The sequence below is a fragment of the Atta colombica genome, unplaced genomic scaffold (genome assembly GCF_001594045.1).
Source record: "Atta colombica isolate Treedump-2 unplaced genomic scaffold, Acol1.0 scaffold100, whole genome shotgun sequence".
NCBI classification, from domain to species: Eukaryota; Metazoa; Arthropoda; class Insecta; order Hymenoptera; family Formicidae; genus Atta; species Atta colombica.
This window is the reverse complement of record NW_017259185.1, coordinates 1748196-1770119: the sequence shown is the minus strand read 5'-3', so window position 1 is coordinate 1770119 and position 21924 is coordinate 1748196. Positions and strand designations below refer to the sequence as shown.

Sequence of the window (21924 nt, the reverse complement as noted above, 5' to 3'; positions counted from 1 at the left end):
ATTGATCAATACCTAGTAATCATTGCTCACTTTTATAATTTTCACCTCATTTCGAAATACATAATCGAGCCCCAGACTTCAGATTATTACTATTCGACGCACACAGTCGCAGAGTTCAGGTACTATTTCATTTGTGCGTTTTTGTCGTACGATAAATGTGTGCAGGACAGAGAAGTTCTCGGATCAATCTATCTTATAACCAATCAACAGGCTTGAAAAATTTATCGTATGCACAAATGAAATATCCATGTTCCATCGTTCCATATCCATTAATTCCATATTCCATTCTAATCCTCCTTTCATTCTTTCATTCCGCAACCTTTTTGAGCGATCGACGTGCAAATTGTAAGTATGACAAGTATTTACTAAAAAAATTAATGCTGCCGCGTTCTGCTTGCCTAAATAGCACATTAATCTACTATTTTACAGTGTTATTGCAGCTGTAAAGAAAAATGGAGAACGATTTGGGTAACCTAGTCGACTTGTACATCCCTCGAAAATGGTAAGACTCAAATACACGTGGGTTACCGATAATTCTCACAAACTTTGCACCGAACACGAGAACTTTGTGTCTAGATGATGAATCAAATTCGCTACGCAGATATTTTTATTCAGTAAGATTGACCGTAGCGTGGGCGATAAATAAGCAGTGATTTGCAAGTGAGGTTAGGTGACTCCATATAAATCTATAGATCTACTCTTTGTGGCTGAATTGTGTACACTTATTATACTTAAAGGCCCAATTTTTTATTTTCTTATTAACTTGTGGATAGATTTGTTAAATTCCCTAGTTTTTCATACATGTTTCTTTTCGAGAATAGAGACCCAGATCTTATAAATCTATTTCAGCCACATGGATCAACTTCTTTTATCTGTTTGGTTCTTGTAATCTCACATTTGAAGCAAAAAAAAAATATATATATAGACAGAAGAATTTTAGAAAGATGTACAAGATGTATCTATTTTTTTTGGAAAGAATTGATTTAAATCTGATTTTTTTCTGTTGTAGTTCAGCGAGTAATCGTATCATCCATGCCAAAGATCATGCATCTATACAGTTGACTTTGGCTGACGTTGACCCAGAAACAGGTCGCATGACCGATACTCACAAGATGTATGCAATCTGTGGAGCAATTCGTCGAATGGTAAGTTTAATTAAGTTACTTATATATGTATATATTATATAATTAATTTCTCAATTTATATAATTAATTCCTTAAAATACTTCACATAATACAAAATTATACTATTTAATTGACGTAATATTTCTACAATAAATTTTAACATTGTCAATATTGTGATATAAATTTGTATTAATCTCTGAAGTCTTGTCCTAATTTTATGTTCATAGGGAGAATCCGATGATTGTATCGTAAGATTGACGAAGAACGATGGATTATTATCTAAGAACTTTTAATCTAAGTTATATGAGTCTATTTCCAATAAATTAAAAAAATATAAAGCAGATTTGATTATTTTTTTAACTTACCATAATTCTCTATTTATACATAATATTAATTTATTATACAGTAATTTGAAAGATTTCCTGTCAGTGATCATACATAAAAAATAAAAAAATTTAATTAAAGGGATAAAATTAATATAAATTTTCCTTTGATTGGATTATTATTGTTTAATAAATGTTTAAGTTAATTAGTTAATTTATTTTTATATCTTTTTTAAAGATAAATATATAATACATAATGTAGAAAAAACTTTACTGCGTATATTTTAATAGACATGAATTAATTAAAAACTGCTTTTTTCACTTTTAAATTCGAGAAAATTGATTCTTCATTGTGTTAATTTGTGTAATTTTAATGTTAATCATCACACGACAGAGGAAAAAATAAATAAACATTTATCACAGAAAAAAACATCTACCTTATTTTAATTATAAATTGAATTAATTAATAAATGAAATTAATTAAATAAATTGATTAACGAATTGATTAATGAATTGATTAAATAAATAACGATATTTTAAAAATGCGTTGCCTTTATTAATAAACATATGCGCACATGGATTTGCGTACAATAGTATACAACTTATACTATCAATTATTTATTACATGTCATAATATCGGAAATGTTAAATGTATTATATATATTTAATATCCTAATAGTAATAAAGTAGAGAGAAATAAAAAATATTTAATCAATATTTATCTAAAAATCTTTGCTTTCGGAATAAAATTTATATTATTAATTTCAATAACGCAAATTAGTATTTATTGTTATCAATAATACTGATGTATTCCATATTTTTCGATTATTAATAAAAATGTCTTAGGCAAACACCAGGTTTCTGGGATTTTGATGCGCTTTTTACAGGCTGTTCTTAAGCGGAAAAAAAACGATGTCCGGCCATTTCAGCCATTGGTCCATAATTTCGAAGAAATTGATTTTTTAAATAATTATTGTAATAATTTGAAAAATGTACTGTATAAATGAATGAAAATATTAATATTTTTATAAATTTTATTTAATATTATTAATTTTAATTAATTTTTGATTGTAATGAAATTTCATGAAATTACATATTAGTATTATAGATAATTAAACACACATTTATGAAATATTTATTATTATCGTCATCGTCGATCATGTTATTTACATGATAACGCATAAATAAGATTGTAATGAAAACTGTTACGGTTTCCGATGAAATTAAAAATTGGAAATTATGATTAGGAACAAGTGAGTCATATGTTTATAATCTTCTTTTGATTAATATTAATCGATTTATTAATAATAATTGAAAACTAATCGTGTTTTATAGACGTACATTGTACGAATAATGAATATTTATACGTTCACGTGAATAATAACAATGACGATAACAATGATAATAATAAATATTCCATAAATGAATATTTAATTATTATCTACAATACTAATATGAAATTTCATGAAATTCATTACAATCAAAAAGTAATTAAAACTAATAACAATAAATAAAATTTATAAAAATACTGATATTTTCATTTATATAGTACGTATTTCAAATGATTAAAATAATTATTTAAAAAATCGATTTCTTCGAAATTATGGGCCAATGAAATAGCCGGACATGTATCGTTTTTTTTCGCTTTTAAAGAATAGCGCTTTTAAAAAGCGCATCAAAAACCTCGATGCCATCATCTGATGTTCCCCTTGTCAGACAATTAATGTTAACAGCATATTAATTTTGAAAAAATATTAACTACTATATAATACTATATAATAAAATTTTTTTGGACGCTTTATCATCTATGTTTGTTAAATCAATACCGATATACGTCTACGTCAATCTCATATGAAAAGAATATATTTTTTTTTAATATACAAATTTGTAAAAATGATATGATTTCCTTTGATTTATCTAAATTTTAAAACGTTAAAATATTTTCGTACAATTACGATAATCGCTTAATAGAGAATTGTTTTAAAGTTGTTTCTCTTTCTGACAAATCCCCTTGCAGTCAAATATGGAGATGCCATTTGTTCGTATACTTCGATAGTTATGTCGCAACTCATGCTGTTTAAATATTCAGTTTAATTCAGATGAATCTGTAAAAAATGATAAATATATGAATATATATATCTTAGTAAATTAATTTGGAAAAATATTTTAATAACACTAATTACTTATGTTCAGGTATATAGTAATACATTAGCGGCGGTCCTGATTCTTGTAAGATTAAGTAAGATTTAAAAAATGATATTTTCGATTTCTATTATTATATTTAATATTCTGTTAATTATTATTGTGAAATTCGCAAAATGATAGATTAAGAATTTCCGATTTAATTTAACTTATATTATTTGGCTAGAAGTGTTATCCTTATTATTAGATATTTCGTATAATTCATAGAATTTAACTTTACGTGGTATAAACTTGTGTGATATAAAAAAAAAATAATTACCAGTATTATCGCTTGTTTCTTTTTTCTTTTGTTTGGGTGGTGGTGATTCATTCGAAGAATCTGACTTAGACGGATTCTGCGCTGAAGTACTTTGTCGTTCTCCACTTTGTCTTGATGGCAGAGTAAAGTTGATCGTATATTTATAATCAGCCCCAGAGTCTATCGAAATACTCGATTCACTTTGTTCTGATGGCTCAGTCGTAGCGTCTATCGAAATACTCGATCCACTTTGTTCTGATGGTTCAGTTATAGCGTTTGTCGAAGTACTCGATCCACTTTGTTCTGATGGTTCAATTATAGCGTTTGTCGAAGTACTCGATCCACTTTGTTCTGATGGTTCAGTTATAGCGTCTGTCGAAGTATTCGATCCAGGACTGTTTTTGTACATCATTTAAAAATACAAATTATTATGTATCGTTTAAAAAATAAAAAATGTGATAAAATATTAAATATTTTAAATTACAAGCATGCACGTTAATCAACGAGAATAGGTTAAAATTGATTGAAATGAATTCAGATTTTCAGAAGTAAGCATTTATGAATGTTGAAATGAAACATTTTTAATTTCAATACATTTTTATTCATTTATAGAAATTGCATGAAATACATTCCTATGTTTTAATTTTAAAATATCAGCTTTTTTTTTAAGTGTACATTGCTCAAATCTAAATAGGAAAAGTAGTTTTTCACTCCGATTGAATCGAGTTGAATTCGAATAGATAAAATTTCAATTCATTTTTAATCCATTCCACGCTTATTGGGTTATAAGTAAATAGATAAATAATAATAGTAACATAAAAAACAATAAATATCACGTTTTTTAACATAATATAAAATATACTTATATTGGAAACTTGGAAAATTATTATATTATGTATAATTCTTAAATCTGTGTATATTATCTAATATAAGAAAAATAAATAATATTACTCATGTTCTTCCTGATTTTCAACTAATTGTCTGTCTGAACTTGTAATAATTTTATTTTTATGTTTTTGCTTTGCATTATGTTCTAGCATCTTCCAATTCAGTTCACATAATTGACCAATTTGTAAATCTTTTTTCTTTTTTTTTCGTGGTTTAACATATTTATCACTAAAAAAATATTCTAATTATATTAATAGCAACACACAGATTGAATTGTGTAAGAATTGTGTTTATTGAGATTATAATTATGTTTCTATTTTATTAATACTTATAATATTTTTTTATGGTTTAAGATTCCTTTAATACAGATAAAATAAATAATAAAAAATCATAATAAAATGTTTTATATTTATGTATGATAAAATAATAGCTAAAAAAATTGCTTTCCTATACAAAAACATCTATATGATCATCAGGGTATTTATACATATAACAATTTGTAATTTTGATTAAAAATATATGATTACAATTATTGATTTAGTTTTCGAATTGTTATGAATTTAAATTGTTGGATAAAAACAATTAAAATAAAATTTATTTTCATCAATTTTGATAAATATAAAATGCTTTTTGTCTTACTATGAATGATATATCATCCAGTGCAAAAATAATGCAACCACTTTTCCTGAAGTGGTTTCCACGTTCATTCCCATATCCAAATTTGCCGAACATACGGTGCACCACGTTATGTTGTTTGTTATTCTGTATCCTTCTAATATTTTGTCTATTTTTTTATATATGTAATTTAATTTCCCGTGATATATTTCAAAATGGTTTCGTACAAGATAGAAACACCTTTTATTATAAATTTTATCCCTAACAATAATATTACATTTTAAACATTTTAGCCGTTCATCCTGTACAGGCCTTATATAATATTTTTCCAGTAATTCATCAATTTTTCTAAGATTTTTTTCTTTTTCTTTGTGCGTATCTTTTTGAATATCTATATTATTCGCTTCCTGTTCCGTTATTTGTTTTATATATTGCTCATAAAACCATTGTTGTATTTGTGGATGTAATTCCTCTAGTTGTTCTGTAGTATTTCTATAAAAATCATCGTAATACATTATGTAAAAGTGAATTAATTTTAATTTTTTTATTATATTGAATAATGTTTTTGTATATAAATAATATAAGTTATATTTGTATTGGAAAATTAATATATAATTTTGAAATTTATCTCTCTCTCTCTCTCTCTCTCTCTCTCTCTCTCTTTCTCTCTCTGCGCGTGTGTGTGTCGTACTATATAATATAAGAAAAATAAAGTTACTCATCACGGTCGCTACTTTGTTGCCCTTGATCATCCCTTCCAGAATTTTCCAACATATCGTCTAATTCTTCTTCTGTATTTAGTTTTCGTCTAAATTCTTCTCGTAGATGTTCCTCTTGTTTTATTTGATCATCTGAAGATATCCTGCGTCATTAAGAGAAAAATATTTTAATTATATCAACAAGATGAATATCATATATGATAGAATGCATTTTGCTGCAAGCTAAACAATTTTGATGAAAAAAACGAAATATCTGGTTATCATAATATGTAATTCTAGTCGTAATATTGCCTTTTGACAAATAGAAAAAATACTGTTTTACCCAATATGTATGTGCCAGTGTTTAAGTAAAATAATCAGCTGTTCTTCAACGTTTAATAGCAAAGCTTTCACTTCGAATACGTCTTTACAGTTGAAGCACACCAATATGTTACTCATTATGATGTACTGATCCAATATATCACGTACTATTTTTATATCTATTATTTCTTTATATGTCAGAGAAAACAGTCCATGATATAATTCCCAATGATTTCTTATAATATGAGTACGGCCATCAAACATTTTTCTTAAACAACATATACATATTTTCTCCGAATTTGTTATTTCCCATATTTTAAATGTTATTATTATTTTAATATACTCTACACAGTCAACGACTTCTTCTATTATCTTGTCAAAGTTTCTTAATTTTTCTATTTCTGCTGATGTGAACTCAAAGTAGTGTCTGATTTTTCCTGCATCAGGTAACCGAAATTCTTTTTTAATAATGTTCTTATCTTCTTCTTGTTGAAGTTGTTCTAATTGATATACTTCATCTAATTGCATCATTCTGTGAAAATCCGTACATTGTATAATATGAATTAATTTTGATTTTGTATCAGCAAATTACATTTACACTTTCAGTACTATCTCATTTTTAAATGATATCACATCGCGTAATAATCATCGGTGACCGACACAGAATGCATTAAAAAATTATTAATCATATTAATTATAATATCGATTCGTTATTTTTTAATATCGTTATTTTAATATTGTTATTTTATAATATTAAAGTAAGATAATAATTAGATTTAAAAAAAAATTAATAATTATTTAAATCAATAATTAATAATTATTTTATAACTAATATTAATTGTAACAATCACAATATTAATAAAAAATACACAATAATTACGGAATGCCCTGTATAGAAGTATTCTTACATAGAGAAATTATGTTCGGCACAATTTCCTTAATTTAGCGATTATTTTATCAAACTTATTAGGCAGTATGATTTGCTAATTTTGAATGCTACATTTTAAAAACTATTGTAATCTTATCATTTTAGTATTAGATTTTTCGTTTCAAAATTATCTCAGGAATCTAAATTTATAAGTGATGTCACAGGATTTTCAAAAAGTTTTGTATATCCTGTGACATCACTTATAAATTTAGATTCCTGAGATAATTTTGAAACGAAAAATCTAATACTAAAATGATAAGATTACAATAGTTTTTAAAATGTAGCATTCAAAATTAGCAAATCATACTGCCTAATAAGTTTGATAAAATAATCGCTAAATTAAGGAAATTGTGCCGAACATAATTTCTCTATGTAAGAATACTTCTATACAGGGCATTCCGTAATTATTAATTAATTAATATTTCTGAGAGTCAAAGAGAATGGAATTTTAAACTAAAAGTTTCTTTCCCAATTTTCTCAGATCATTATTTCTCTATTATTTATTTATTCATTTATCGATTTATTTATTTATTTATTTATAAAAATGAAAAATTAAAATAAAATTGTATTCGAGAGAATACAATTTTATTTTGTATACAATGTATAGCGCCAGGAGTTTCATAGTATATGCTTCTTCTACATATTCCTTTGAGTGTAACTTGATTGTTCAATTTAATCGTTAATAACTAAATAATTATAGTAAAGCCAAAATTGGAAATTAATTTTTAATTAGTTCAAAATTCTATTCTTCTTTACTTCCAGAAATATTTGTCTGTATACTTTATAATGTTAAAGGATTATGTATATAATAACAGTTTGTAATTTTATGAAGATATGTGTGTTACATTTCTAATAGTAATATCATCTCTATTTTTGGGTTATAATTAAAACAAATAAAACAAAATCGATAAAAAAAAATTCATATCATACTTAAAATGCATGGCCCAATGAGTTTTTAATGTATTGAGTGTTTCTTCAGTCTGTAATTCCAAATTGCTTAAGTTTACCTTCTTCTTACAAATTAGACACTGCGCCTTACTGTCGCTTGTTATGAAGTAATTATTTAACAAAATATGTTGTGCTGTCATGTTTTGTCTTATTACATTTTTATATATACTTGATCTGTTCCCGTGATATATTTCCAAATGGTTTTGTAAGAGGTGCACACCACGAAAAAATACAATTTGTAATTTACACATTTGTTCTTTACATACTCCAACGTAACACTGTATTATTTCAAATTTTTCCTTTAATTCTGTACATCTTGAATGGCCATCTAATTCTGTTAATCCATGATAGTCGTATAAGTGTTTTATAAATTTTCTTGTGTAATTCTTCTCACTTTTTATAAAAACTTTGTCGCAATATGCACATGTTATTATTGAAAAATAAACAAGAGCTTCTTTTTCTTTGCAATGCCTCTCTAACCACTCTCGATAATAGACCGTCATTTTTGTTTCGTTCGTTCTATACCGCGGATCACTTAATATTAAATGTATTTGAAAAATCATTTATCTTTTCAAAACTGATTATAGAAGGTCGAAGAATATTGAAAGTAAATCTTGTACAAGAAGTAAATATTGACATGTAATATACATGACTAATATACATGTTCTGTCTATAACTGATAACACATTCGTATTATAAACGAGATTGGATTGAAATAGATTGAAATATATTTAAATTTTCAGAAATATGTGCATATTCACGAACATTAATAGAAGAATAAATCCTTAATCTAATTATATTTTTATTCGTTCATAGGAATTGCATGAAGCACGATTCTATACCATTCAAAAAATAATATTTTATAATTTTTTCTGTGCATTGTGAATATTGCTCAATTCAAATTTCTGAATAAGAAATGCAGTTTCTCAATCGAACTAAATACAGTTGAATCCAATATGAACTACATTCAAATTAGTTTTAATTTTTCGAGTAGCATGAAGAATGAGTAATTAAATATTAATTAAATATTTATATATCAATAATTTAATTTTCTGAAAAAATTTATGTTGCATCATTATTAAAATGAATATAAGAAATATGCGTAAGATTATCTTATAAAAAATAGATAGGCTAGTAAAAGAAAGAGAAAATATAATCAATATAAATTTTACAATTAATCATGTAATCATTACTTAATAATGATGTAAGTTTTTGAAACATTAATTGAATGTATATCCCATTTTTTTAAGTAACAGATATTTCTTACAGATAATTATCAATTTTGAATAATCTCTTTAAAACCCAGAATGTTAATTAAAATATATATATAAATAACTTTAATCATTCTAGCATTTAAAAAGAAATAAATTGTTGTTTGCAAGTGTATAATATTATATATGACATTTATTATGTATTTTATACATACAATTACAGGTATGAAATATTTTTATATACACGTATAATACATTGATACAATAAGATTCTTCCATATATAGATGCCATAGTACCGCTCCGCGAATTGCGCTCGTAAAATTATGTTCGTGTGAATACTCTTCAGTTATATAAAAATAAAAACTATTATTAAAGTGTATATATAATCATTTTGTGCCATGTACAATTGGGCTATTCTAAATAAATTTTTATCAATCAAAAAGAAAAAACTATCTCTTACATTAAAAACCATTCTTACCTAGACTAGGAAGAAATTATCTAACGTTTTACTGTTACAAATAGTAGATCTTTTCAAGAAAATAAATGAATTGATACTTTTAGGCAATGTCGTGTACTATGCAACTTGTTGTTATTGTTAGTCTAAGGCTTTTTAATTTATTTCGTACCATGATTGTGGGACTTTGAAACTGTGAATTCTTAAAAAAACTATTTTTTAATTAATCTCTTTCTTTTTCTCACAATAAGTTATCCTTATAATTTATATATATATATTGGAAAATCAAATTCTTTAATATTTTGAAACTTTTATGAATGAACCAGCTAATAAGAAATTTGTATTATTGGAAGGCAATGATCAAAGTTATTAAATAATACTGCATATCAAAATTGCATCTCATTTGAATATATAGATGCATATTATATATTAGCTTTTGCATCATTTATATTATTTATAAATATTTTTTACGTATAATTCTATATATTTTTTATATGTATACTTCTATATTTGTTTTAAAAAATTGATTCTGCACATTCTGAATTGATATTACGGTCAAATAAATTACAAAAAAATATTTTGCCAATTACTTCTGTTTAAGATAATATGGTTATTTCATATGAATATTTCATATATAGTTACATTTAATTAAATTTTACTAGAAAATGCCATCGATATGAACATAAAGATATTATAATATAACATCAACCAAAAATTAATTTTAACTTTAGAGACTTCACTTCTGTTTATAAATTTCTAAAGGTATAAGATCTTCAATTCTATATTCAATATTTTAACTTCCTTCTTATAATATTTCAGAAAATAATACTTGAGGAATATATAACATTTGTATATACAATAATAATGTTTAATATAAAGCAAAAGTGAAAAATAAAATAATGAATTTATACGTAAATAACTTTCGACATACAGTCGAGATTTGTTATTACACATGTTGGATTTCTCGTAATTTTGATATATCTGTATGGTGTCATGTATATCTGCGAAAAACAATTGAAAAAGACATTTCCAAACAAATCTAAATAGGGTCATTTTATTAGTCGCTCTTTAGAAATACTCATGCGTTGTGTTAATTAAGTATTAAATGTTAGATATTTGTTAGATTTCGAAAATTCATATTGTCTATACATGAATAATTTTAAAGCAATCGAATCGATTTCAGATTTTTATCCTGAGCATTTACTATTATATATTTGCACTATTATATATTTGCAACGATTGATAAGATAGGCCAACATATTAAACATATGTTATGTCATTAAGAAATTCTCAAAAATTAATGATACAATTATATTATTGTTAATATTATAATAAACTACATTAAAAAAATAATTGTATTGTATATTTTTTAATATAATAGATTGGAATACAACTAGAAGTGTATCTACCTTATAAAAAAATTGTAATCTACTAAAACCAATGCAGTATGTATCTCAGTCGCAAAGAATATTTATAGGAATATTTATAGGAAAAATTTAGAAAATAAGAATTATAAAAATCTTGACACGACTTATCAGTATTGTAATAAATGAATATGTACTGTATAGCTATCATATTGCACGTATTGCCATTCATGCAATTGCGTTTTTTTAAGTTAAAAATTCGCATTCTTCAATAATAATAATATATAAATTCCTTTTATGCAATTCTCGATTTTCTCCTTCGTCAATTTATCTAAGCCAGCCATGCATAAAAATAGACATATAATAATATTTTTATTTCTTATATATTAATCACCGTGTGTCATCCATTTAAAGTGGGTGTGTCTGATAAGGAATGAACACGATTGAATCTACGATTTTTCAATGTTGTCATAGCTTCCATGAGATCGGTTCGTTTACTGAAGAAGTCAACTATTGCTTGACCAGTTAAAGCAGATGCCAAAAATTGCTCGACGGTAATCGACCAATCGGGATCGGCGGAGGACGTTGTACTCGATGGATTTCCATTACGATCGGGTGACTAAGAAGAAGGACATATCAAGTTTATAAATTTACTGCTATAATAAAGAATATCGATTGTTAGTACAAATAAAAATATATACCCTTTCGACAACTGAAGAAACTTGTTGAGCTGCAGAAGCAGCTAAAAGTAAACTATCTTCAGATTCTTCTTTTTCTATATAGAATTTCTTGCCAACGTCTCCTAATTGGAGTAGAAGTGTACCTATGATTAAGGTATTATTTTATTTAATTATAATTAAAGATTACTACAATATAAAATTTTTGAATACAGTAATATAAACGTTACCTATAGAAGCGATACAATGATATGTTTCCTGTTCTTCAGGTTGAGCAGGAAACATGTCGTAAAGAGTTTTCCATAATGCTATAAAATGTCCTTGAGACATTTTTGGCACAATTTTAAGATCCAATGGACTGTCTTTTGACGCTATCATTGAACGTAAACTACCCATACTCTGAACTTCCCATGATTGATCACCTGGTTGGCTATTCAAGCTTGTAGATCGTGATAAAGTGCTTACAGTTGGCTCTTCGGCTATGCTAATTGGCATTTCCAAGGAAGCTACGCTTTGCTCCATGTTATCAAAGAAATCCGTAGCTTCTGCCGCCACTTCGGCTCCATCTAATCAATTTATATAGTGATGTAACATAAAGAGACATATATAAATACGATTTTCATATATATAGCTGAATATCTACCTGCTGAATGTGTTGGAGATTCAAAATCGGCAGGCGTAAGAAGTGGCGGTAAATGCAACGTATATAATAACTTTAATCTTTGCGTCAAATCAGCTGTTGCTGTCATCCCTATGGCCTGCACTAGTTCTCGGAAGTTTAACAAACCGTCACGATTACGGTCCATTAACTAAAACATTTTTTAATTAAAATAATTATATAATTAATGTTGTTTTCGTTTATAATCAATTCTTGTAAAATATGATTTTTTAAAATTTAGTTTTACTATGCACAATTTTATAATGTATATTAATCAAACTAAGATTAATTTATTTATAAAGACTGAACTTACACGAAATAGTCGCGCAGAAAGAGATTCAGCTTGAGTGCATTTTCCCCACGGAGACAGACCACCAAATAATATTCTAAATAAGTCAAAATCTACTTTATATGCTTCGTACGGCGGTTGGGTAGGATCATAACGATCAGGTTCGGATTTTCGTTGGCTCATTAGCTCTTCTCTCACTAAACTTAACAATTCCTATATACATAGCACATATAATTAAAATATTTATAATTTCCTTTTATGATTTGTCTATATGAAAACTATTCTAAAATACCTGCAACTCTTCCATTTTCATATATTTATCAACAATAACGCTTCTAATTACGTTTTTTTCAATTCCATCTTCGAGGCTTTGAACTACTCTCAATCTATGCTTCAGGCGCAATCTTTCTATGCCACCAATTGTTAAAGATCCATATCTTGAATACGCTTCATAAATTAATGTTTGAACAGATATACTCTACAATAGCAAATATATTTCAGTTACAATAGTCGCAGATTAAATACATGAAATGATCAGAAGATATGTATATTCTTACTTTATTGAGTAATGTACTATCAACTGGTTTAGGAAATATTGGACCTTCATCGTTATAAACGCCACCAAGGTAATCTGTCAATAGTTGCATGGCTTCTCCGTCATCGCGACAATTAAGTAACTTGTCTTGATTCCATTCCAATACAGTCAATGCTATCTGATAAAGCAGAATAGATTTATTTATTATAAATATCTCATATCTATTATATGTAACAAGTAATTTGATTAAATCAAAAAATGTTAATGAATTTAAATAAAATACAATAAATTTGTTAAGAAAAATTTCTCAAAATTAAAAGAAAATTTATGTTAAATTAAATTTATTTATACAATATAATTTAATTTATACAATAAGAACTTTCCATATAATAATCTTTAAAATTTATTAAGAATTATTTTTGTTGAAAGATCTCATTAATTGAAAAAAACAATTGAAAATAAAGCTACTATATTTAGTTTGTTACCTGAAAAATAACTTTTGCCCCATCGTAGAAGAAACAGTCCATAATATTTACAGCGCTACTGGTTGGCATAACACTCAAGAATATAGTTAAAAACCAAGATAATGAGATAACTTTAATTAAGCCAAGCTCCTGTAACTTGGCATGTAACACTGGCAAATGTTCGGCTGCCAGTTCCTCTAAAAGACCTTGGTCAACGAGAGCACCGACCACTCTACGATCATAGTAATCAGGCAGTAATGATTCACAAACATTACATAACTGCCAGAACGCTGATTCTTCAGAGCAATAAATTAGTAGAACTGACGCTACTATATTCATTGCCTGACAATAACCTGTAAGAATATTTATGAATAATTTCATTTATATTAACGTGATGCTGTTAAAAATAAGCATGATTTTAATTATTTATTTTTAGATGAATATTAATTATATATTTTTAACACATTTAAAATTATCGGCTTTTGATAAATAGATATTCAATAAAATGATATAACAAAAAATTGTATTTATTATAATTAAAAAAATTCGATTAGTAAGAATTTCAAATAGCTATGTTACAAACAAAAAAGATTATTAGACTTGCCTATCTGAGGATTTCGCCATGCATAGGCAGATAGTACCCTTCGTAACGCACTGATTCCAGTATCCGATTGAAAAGCCGGATGTTCCGGTAACGATCTATGCAAATCCCTTTCGATTTCCTCATTTGCTTGACATGATTTACCAAGAGATTGTTCGACTAATGATTTATACAAATCTGGATTCATTGCCTTCTCATTTAAAGCACCTAGACACAATATTATTTTATGTATTAAATCTCAATATTATTTATGATTATATGTATCATTTATATATATTACCAGAAAAGGTGAGCCAAACTTCTCCTCTGAGAGATTGAGGTATTCCTTGAATAACGAGTTTCGTAGTTTCCGTAGTTCTGTACATAGTAATTCCTCTCCCATATTCTGCAAAATGAAGTTCCCATTGCTTTTCTTTAGCTTCTTGTTTCAACGCGGCTTCGGGAGTCAATGGGGCCTTGAAAAGTATCATCAGTGGCGGTTGTGGTTTCCATTGTTCTGTAAGCTTTATTTCCTCGCAATTGTTACTCATATTCGGCAAACATACATTCTCTCTCGTTCTATAACAAGATTACAATTTTATGTTATTGCATATATTATATATTATATTTTATATCTACTAGAAAATATAACGCAAACATACATATAATTAAGTTTAGACTTTGACAAGAGCTCAGAGATTTTTTGCACCACGAAATCTCTATCATGTATTTGGGCGAATAGAAATGATGAACGCGCCGTTGTGATTAATATTGACTTATCTGCTCCTGTGCTGGACTGATTTTCCGCCGATTCAACGAGTGTTACTTCTCTTAGAGGTATAACTAAACTGACTTGTCTTCTTACCTAAATAGATACAAGTAATAAATAAATTTTACACACATTTAAGGAATTCATTAGTTTTAATATAATATTATGCTTACCCTACTTTCAAAACAAAGATAATTTTGAGATAAGTATATCTTTCCCCAAACATATCTTTTATTGTATGGAGTCCATAAAGTAGCATCAATGCTACCATCTAATTTCTCGGTTCCTGGCAATCTAAATTGAAGCCTGTATGTTTCTGAATGTGCTCGTGCATCCAAATCTCTCTTCAAGAAAGATGGCTTCTTAGGTACATTTTTGCTAAATTAAAAATTAATTTAGTGTTTATTTCTGCATAATTTTCTAAAAAATAATATAATCATATATCAATATACCTTAATTTATTCAATAAGTCTCTATCCTCATTAAATCCACTTTTTTCATCAATAAGTCTATAAAAAAGTGAAAAAATCATTTTGTGATAAATTAATACATAAAATGCAAAAATATTCTTTAAATATCTTCTATATGCTATATTTTAGTAAACTTTAGTACCTTTTCATAGCAATATTGGTCAGTTGTTCCATTAACGAATATGTTTCTGATTTATGTATAAACATAGAAAAATAATGCTATAACACAAATGAAAAAATTAAATGTTAAGAATTGATTGAAATATATGAAATGTATCATGACATGTGTCGATAATAATAATACATAGAAACGTACGTGTACACATTAACATATACCTCTTTATTGTCACGTGTTACAACACGTATACTATCTGGAACTATAAGAGAATTAGTTTTGTTCAATTCCGTAATGTCTGTCCATCTTATGGTCAATTTCGTTTCTCTCGCCAGTATATAGGCATAAAAGCACATGTGGTTTACAGATAAATAGAGCCATCCTTGTCTAGGTAATCGTGATTTCCAGTAACTAAAAAAAAAAAACAGCCATCTTATGATTACTTTCTTAAATGTTTTTAATATTATATTTTTATGTAATCTTTATATATTTAAATTTTAAAAACCTGCATGAATAATAATTGACCAATTTGTCCTCTTTGGGTATATTGAACAATTGGTGAAATTTAAAAGACACAGTTTTAAAAGATTCTGGGTCTTCTTCTGTAATATCAACATTTAATTAAAGCATAAATGTTTCATAAATGTTTTTACAATATAAATAATGATTAATAATTCTACCATCTGCAAACTGAGAATCCGGGATGCTATTTGCTATTATAGATTGAATTTTGCAGCAAACGAATTCCGTTATCTCCTCCTCGGTATCGAACGACGTAAGCGTAGCCATTAAATTCGAGTGGAGCCATTCCCAATCCTGCAAAATTTCCTCGCGAGTCAAGGAACATGCCACTTCTGTAAGTTTCAAATGTAAAAGAACACATTACAAATTTAAACTCTACTTCAGAGATTTAATTAATATAAAACCTAATAAGCCTTGTAATTTTTTTCAGATTGTAGTTGCATAAAATTGTAGGTGAAAGCATTGAATAACATTCTTATGTTCCCTTGGCATTTGTCGTACACAGCTGACAATTATTTATGCTAATATGCACTGTTATCAGTTAGTGTGCTACTATCACTACTATTAAAGCAATACTCACACATATATTCATTGTCCTTGGCTTTACATCTTTTTAAATGCATAATATGAGCAAGAAAATTAATATGTAATAATTATAATAAGCATAATTGCATAATTTAATTAAATGTATATATCTGTAGATAAAAATGATTTCCAATTCGCTTTTTTCTCCTTTCTTTTCTTTCTTTCTTTAAAAAATATATATGTATATATTTTACATTCTATATATATGTATATATATCTTATATTAGAATCTTAAATTATTTCAATTATAATCCAATACCCCAATAAACTTCCGATGATGGCGTCTGATGAAGAATTCTAAAGGGTGGTGGTTTGGTATCGAAAACACTGTCCAATGTACCCACCAATATGGAGGTAAGACCTTTCGTTTTTCCATGTCCTTTACGACGTTGCAGTACGAAATATACAGTTGCTTGTTCAGTAATCCTATATTATAAAACGATACAACAGAATTATACATATTATAAATATCTAGAAAGAAAATATTTTTCAAAATAAATAATTTTTGAATAATTAAAATAGTTCTTCAACAAATATATAATAAACATAAATATAAAATAATAATATAAATTTAAAATAACATCAAAAAATCAGTAAATAGACTCAAATATGATAAATTCAACTAAAAAAAATTGAAGAAAATATATTTGTTTAATTTAAATATAAATAAAAAGTTTGAAAAATTAAAGAAATATGAATTATTTTATCGCTAAGATTTTTCATAAATTGCCATTATCAATATCTTTTTCCTTTAATATTTATTGTTATTTCTAGCCATTATTGTGTATATTGAAAGCATGTCAAATTAGCGTCAAAGAATCCTCGCTTATCGTGTCACTGATATCACGATCGCCGCTTATCGAACCTGACCAGACATTCGCGTCGTATTTTTATATACATTTTACTAAGCGTTTTCGCGTTCGTTATATACTGTACGTTGCTTAATGCGTTAACAACGGTAATTTTGTCGCGTTATGACGTTGGTACTGATAAACGCTATTCCGCAGTTGAAATGACGCGATGTCAAGAAGTTGTTATTGAAATCGCGGCGCGATAAAGACCATGATGGAATCACCGTAACGATAAAGTCACCTCCCGCGGTCGAGAGAACGGCACTTCCTCGTCAGCTGTCTCCGACACGAATGTAAACATTCCGCGCGACCGACTGCGACTTGACAAATGACGAGTCGTCTTCGAGACCGGTTGCGACCGCTGGAATTGGAGTTCAATTCATCGCGGTGTAGCATCTCGGAAATCATCGTCGTCAATCGATGACAACAAGAAGCCTTGTTCTTTTCGGCTGAACTTCTTCGCTTGAAGAAAGGAGGAAAACTGACCCGTGCAAGAGACAGCATTTGAAAACACTACCCCGAGTGCCTCCAAGTATTATTTTATCCTATCATTTAATAACGAAGATAAAGTGATATACTAGTATTTTTTCGCTCAAGGAGTTCAGCTAAAAGGAATACAAACGTTGTTAGGCGCGATTTTACCAGAATGCATTGGCGAGCAGCACTTCTTGCGGCTTCACCCACATCTCGATCGTCGTGCACACCGCGCGAGGTACATATGGCACTGACACAGAACGACGACGATGACAACGACGACGAAGACAACGTCGCACGCACACAAGCAGTCCTCTCCGAGGAACTGCCGCGAAAATGCCGACGGTGAAGCAAGGGGAGAGGAAAAATTAAAGCAATATACTCGCAACAGATAAACACCGACCGCGACGGCGAAACGATCAGCTGCGACTCTTCGTGAGGGATGCACGCTCGCCACGCCATGCGGAACGAATGTCACTAAAGAGATATCGTTACTGGCGATCGATATTGTAATTTCTACACTCTGTATATTCGACATATCTCGACGACGATCAATGACGATCCGAGATTCGTCTGAATTTTTAGGACGAAAGACTTTACTTAAGAGTGATTTTGACTATTAACACGACAGCGATACAAATAATTTGGAAAGATTAGAGGATAATAATAATCCACTGTTTTTACATATGAAAACGCAAGTGAAAACATTTATATTATCATATTTTTTAAGAAGCAATAACCGCATATCGTATGATTTTAACTTGCTAATAGTTAGTCTATAGTGTCTATGATTCTGAATATTTCTGACAGATTTAATTTAATCCTAGCAATTTTGATTGACTATTATAACACAACAAAGATGTAAATAATTTGATAAGGTTAGAAAATAATAAACCACTGTTTTTTTTTATATGAAAACATTTATATCTGTTATTTCACACTTGTATATTTTTAGGAGGTACCGACTGCAAATTATATGGTTCTAAGTTGCTAATAGTTAGTCTATGTTGGATATCTCTAATAGATTTAATTCAATTCTAGTGGAAATCTCTAATTGTTGAAGAAATCAAGTGCTGAACAAGAAAACAAAAGATATAAAGTAATGCTTTCGAGGTTTCCATGGATGCTTTGTATACAGAAGTTATGTATTTCGTAAATTATCTCTAGTTCTATTACAATATCAACATTTCGTCAATATTGAAATTTATATATTATAATTTATATATTATATACATTAGGGCAAGGGAATCTTATATCGTAATTTTGTTTTTCTTCTTCAGATTGAGATTTTAAATTATAGTATTCAGTATTGAATTGTAGTATTCATAGTCTGTAGCCTGTATAATGATGTGATTAATGATAGCAATAAGATTAGGAGCAATATAAAATTCGATAAGGTATTTAAAAAATCCACAATGCAAAGGTAGCGGAAAACTTGTAGAAAATTTATAATCTTGTTAATTTTATGAATTTACATTATCCTGGTTTGATTGATCTGTTCCTCTGAAGAATTACTTTTGTTATATTTTTTAAGAATAGGAGGAGAAGAGGATGAAGTCTAGAGTTGACATTCATTGAATCTAGACACAGAGATAACTCGCAAAATGCACAGCTACTGTATAAAAGATAAATTTAATACTGAAAGCATATTAATGTTGAATTATTTTGACAGAATGGAATGTTTGGAAAGAGTTAATCATCCAGGATCATGGGTGAAGGAAAAATATCAGGAGGTTCAGCAATTATTGGAACGTGAGGCAAAGAGCGACCCAAATAAGCTTTACGAGAAAAAATCTAAAGCTGTGGAGATTCTAATGGAGATACTAGAAGCACTTACGCACTGTAAAGAAACTCTCTGCACTGTGGCAGCTGCGATAACTTATTTGAACATAGGTATATTACGAGCTGACATGGAAGATACAGGATTTGCTACTGAATGTTATAAAAAATGTATTGACTTGTTGGAAGACAGCAAATTGACATCTGAAGGCATTTTACCAGCTATAAGCGGAAATAATCAATTAGGACTAATTTATGCGCAACGAGGTTCATATGAGGAAGCTAAAGACTTTCTAAAGCAAGCGGAAGACTTATATATTAAGTTTATAGAAGATATTAGACTCGATCCTGTTCATATGGTGTCCATTATGGGTATTGAGGAGATAGAAGGAAATCTGTGCGCAAAAAGTATTCTCGAGAAACTTCACACATTGACTCTATATTATTTAGCACAAGTCTGTCGCGAGTTAGATGATAAGTGTAATTTTGCTCTGTATTGTCACAGAACATTGAGTAAGCAATTAAGTCAAAATAAAATAACACAAGATCTGGATTATGTCGATTGGGCTTTAAATGCCGCAGCAATATCTCAATATTTCATAGAACAAGACAAATTTCCACAAGCGAGGCATCATCTAGCTGCAGCGTCCTGTATATTGGAGAAATACTCTGAAATCTTGAAGGCAAAAGGCACTAAGGAAACCAGTGAGATCATTGCTGCGCAATACGAAAATTATGATCATGGATCAGCAAATATCGCTAGATGTTGGGCGAAGTACGGTATTGCTCTCCTGGGAGCATCTAAAGAAAGATTAATGAAAAAGGCCGAGGAAGAGGATCAGGATTTAAAGCCTGCAAAAGTTGTTGATGAAGTTTATAAATATTCTCAGATTGAAACCATGGAGGATCCAAGATTTGTAGATCTAGAACCAGAATTAGAATCGATCACCAATGAAGTTACAGATATGTATTTATTGGATTTTAATGATGCTAGACCAGTGTTCTTGAATGTTCGGAAATGGTTGGATAAGGCGAAGGAATATTACACTTTCGAGAATCATGCGTCGGATTATGCCTGGATTATCCAAGACCTTTCTCAAGCGTACAAATATTTGGCGTTCTTCGAAGACAATGAAGACAGGCAGGCGAGAATGCACAAACGACGGATAGACATTCTGGAGGAAGTAATTGAGGGATTGTGTTCGCGATTTTACCGAATTGTCTGTAGGGAAATTTGGATTGAGCTGGCGGAAACGTATTCGGAGATCCTGGACTTGAAAATTGATCGTTTGCAAGCATCCAATGAAAGGCCGACGGTGCATGTGATAGCAAAGATCGAGCGCTTGGCGAGAAGCAGCATAAAGCACTATCAGTCATACTTGAATTCTTTAGAGATGAGTAAATCTGAAAATGGAGTCGAATCCTTCTCGGACGACTTGCTGTATCCAGCATTGTATACTTACTTCCATGTGGGAAGATTGTATAATAAGATTATAACTTCTGACGTACAACAAAAAATAGAAAATATGCAGAATAGCGTTGATGCTTACAGTTTTGTTGTTAATTATTACGATAAGCATCCTGAAAAGCAGAAGAAGTTAGAAAAATACGAATTTATAAAATTGTCTAAAGAATTTGTTACATTGCTGCCGCTTACAATAGATAGATTAAAACAGCAACAGATAAATCAATAATGCTATTTCTCTCTTTTTCATTTCCGTGACAATGTTGAATAATATTTTGTTGTATTTTTCTCTCTGTGCAGCAGACGGTTTTTGTACGAGGGAATACAGAAATCTACATCTGCAAAGCATATATTTATGTATCACATGTATTTAAAA

General features: G+C 28.5%; 4 protein-coding genes and 1 pseudogene across 6 annotated transcripts; 2 read left to right on the top strand and 3 right to left on the bottom strand.

Annotated features, from left to right (window-relative positions):
- Window positions 1-251: 251 nt before the first annotated feature.
- Window positions 252-1465, top strand: LOC108685399 (40S ribosomal protein S21). 2 transcript variants are annotated; one of them, XM_018190172.1, is made up of 4 exons: window positions 252-345; window positions 430-502; window positions 1010-1145; window positions 1352-1465. In XM_018190172.1, exons 2-4 carry the CDS (start codon window positions 453-455, stop codon window positions 1415-1417), a joined length of 252 nt encoding a protein of 83 aa, XP_018045661.1. In that variant the 5' UTR covers window positions 252-345; window positions 430-452; the 3' UTR covers window positions 1418-1465. The 2 variants fall into 2 exon arrangements, with proteins under 2 accessions (XP_018045661.1, XP_018045669.1); XM_018190180.1 differs by having other exon boundaries at window positions 269-345; window positions 441-502.
- Window positions 1466-3428: 1963 nt separating this feature from the next.
- Window positions 3429-8788, bottom strand: LOC108686424. Its single transcript, XM_018191738.1, has 6 exons — window positions 8268-8788; window positions 6432-6941; window positions 6109-6252; window positions 4258-4282; window positions 3909-4101; window positions 3429-3552 (listed from the first exon to the last, which is right to left on the bottom strand). The coding sequence occupies exons 1-6, from the start codon at window positions 8786-8788 to the stop codon at window positions 3533-3535; spliced, it is 1413 nt and encodes a 470-aa protein (XP_018047227.1). The 3' UTR covers window positions 3429-3532.
- Window positions 8789-11624: 2836 nt separating this feature from the next.
- LOC108686442 (TBC1 domain family member 9) lies at window positions 11625-18544 on the bottom strand. The gene is made up of 19 exons (XM_018191757.1): window positions 18473-18544; window positions 17239-17405; window positions 16553-16726; window positions 16378-16474; window positions 16094-16283; window positions 15900-15976; window positions 15740-15796; window positions 15461-15665; window positions 15181-15383; window positions 14820-15097; window positions 14543-14746; window positions 13960-14291; window positions 13497-13652; window positions 13232-13417; window positions 12964-13152; window positions 12636-12801; window positions 12223-12558; window positions 12017-12138; window positions 11625-11934 (listed from the first exon to the last, which is right to left on the bottom strand). Exons 1-19 carry the CDS (start codon window positions 18514-18516, stop codon window positions 11716-11718), a joined length of 3402 nt encoding a protein of 1133 aa, XP_018047246.1. The 5' UTR covers window positions 18517-18544; the 3' UTR covers window positions 11625-11715.
- LOC108686433 lies at window positions 18113-19041 on the bottom strand (annotated as a pseudogene).
- A 248-nt stretch (window positions 19042-19289) lies between these two features.
- LOC108686413 (KIF1-binding protein homolog) lies at window positions 19290-21845 on the top strand. Of its 2 annotated transcripts, XM_018191724.1 has the most exons (3): window positions 19290-19403; window positions 19977-20197; window positions 20273-21845. In XM_018191724.1, exons 2-3 carry the CDS (start codon window positions 19978-19980, stop codon window positions 21775-21777), a joined length of 1725 nt encoding a protein of 574 aa, XP_018047213.1. In that variant the 5' UTR covers window positions 19290-19403; window position 19977; the 3' UTR covers window positions 21778-21845. The 2 variants fall into 2 exon arrangements, with proteins under 2 accessions (XP_018047213.1, XP_018047207.1); XM_018191718.1 differs by having other exon boundaries at window positions 19977-21845.
- The last annotated feature ends 79 nt before the right edge of the window (window positions 21846-21924 follow it).

Bases quoted from the DNA above. Each gene is read 5' to 3' on its own strand.
- LOC108685399 (XM_018190172.1), top strand. From the start codon at position 453: ATGGAGAACGATTTGGGTAACCTAGTCGACTTGTACATCCCTCGAAAA. The intron at 503-1,009 runs GTAAGACTCAAA...TTTCTGTTGTAG, and splicing joins TTGTACATCCCTCGAAAATG to TTCAGCGAGTAATCGTATCA. The intron at 1,146-1,351 runs GTAAGTTTAATT...TTATGTTCATAG, and splicing joins GTGGAGCAATTCGTCGAATG to GGAGAATCCGATGATTGTAT.
- LOC108686424 (XM_018191738.1), bottom strand. From the start codon at position 8,788: ATGACGGTCTATTATCGAGAGTGGTTAGAGAGGCATTGCAAAGAAAAA. The intron at 6,253-6,431 runs GTAAAACAGTAT...TTAATGACGCAG, and splicing joins CACTGGCACATACATATTGG to GATATCTTCAGATGATCAAA. The intron at 4,102-4,257 runs GCTATAACTGAA...GCTACGACTGAG, and splicing joins GATCGAATACTTCGACAGAC to CCATCAGAACAAAGTGAATC.
- LOC108686442 (XM_018191757.1), bottom strand. From the start codon at position 18,516: ATGTGGGTGAAGCCGCAAGAAGTGCTGCTCGCCAATGCATTCTG. The intron at 15,098-15,180 runs GTATGTTTGCGT...ATCTTGTTATAG, and splicing joins AAGTCTAAACTTAATTATAT to AACGAGAGAGAATGTATGTT. The intron at 12,559-12,635 runs GTAGATATTCAG...TAAATTGATTAG, and splicing joins ATCTCCAACACATTCAGCAG to ATGGAGCCGAAGTGGCGGCA.
- LOC108686413 (XM_018191718.1), top strand. From the start codon at position 19,978: ATGGAATGTTTGGAAAGAGTTAATCATCCAGGATCATGGGTGAAGGAA.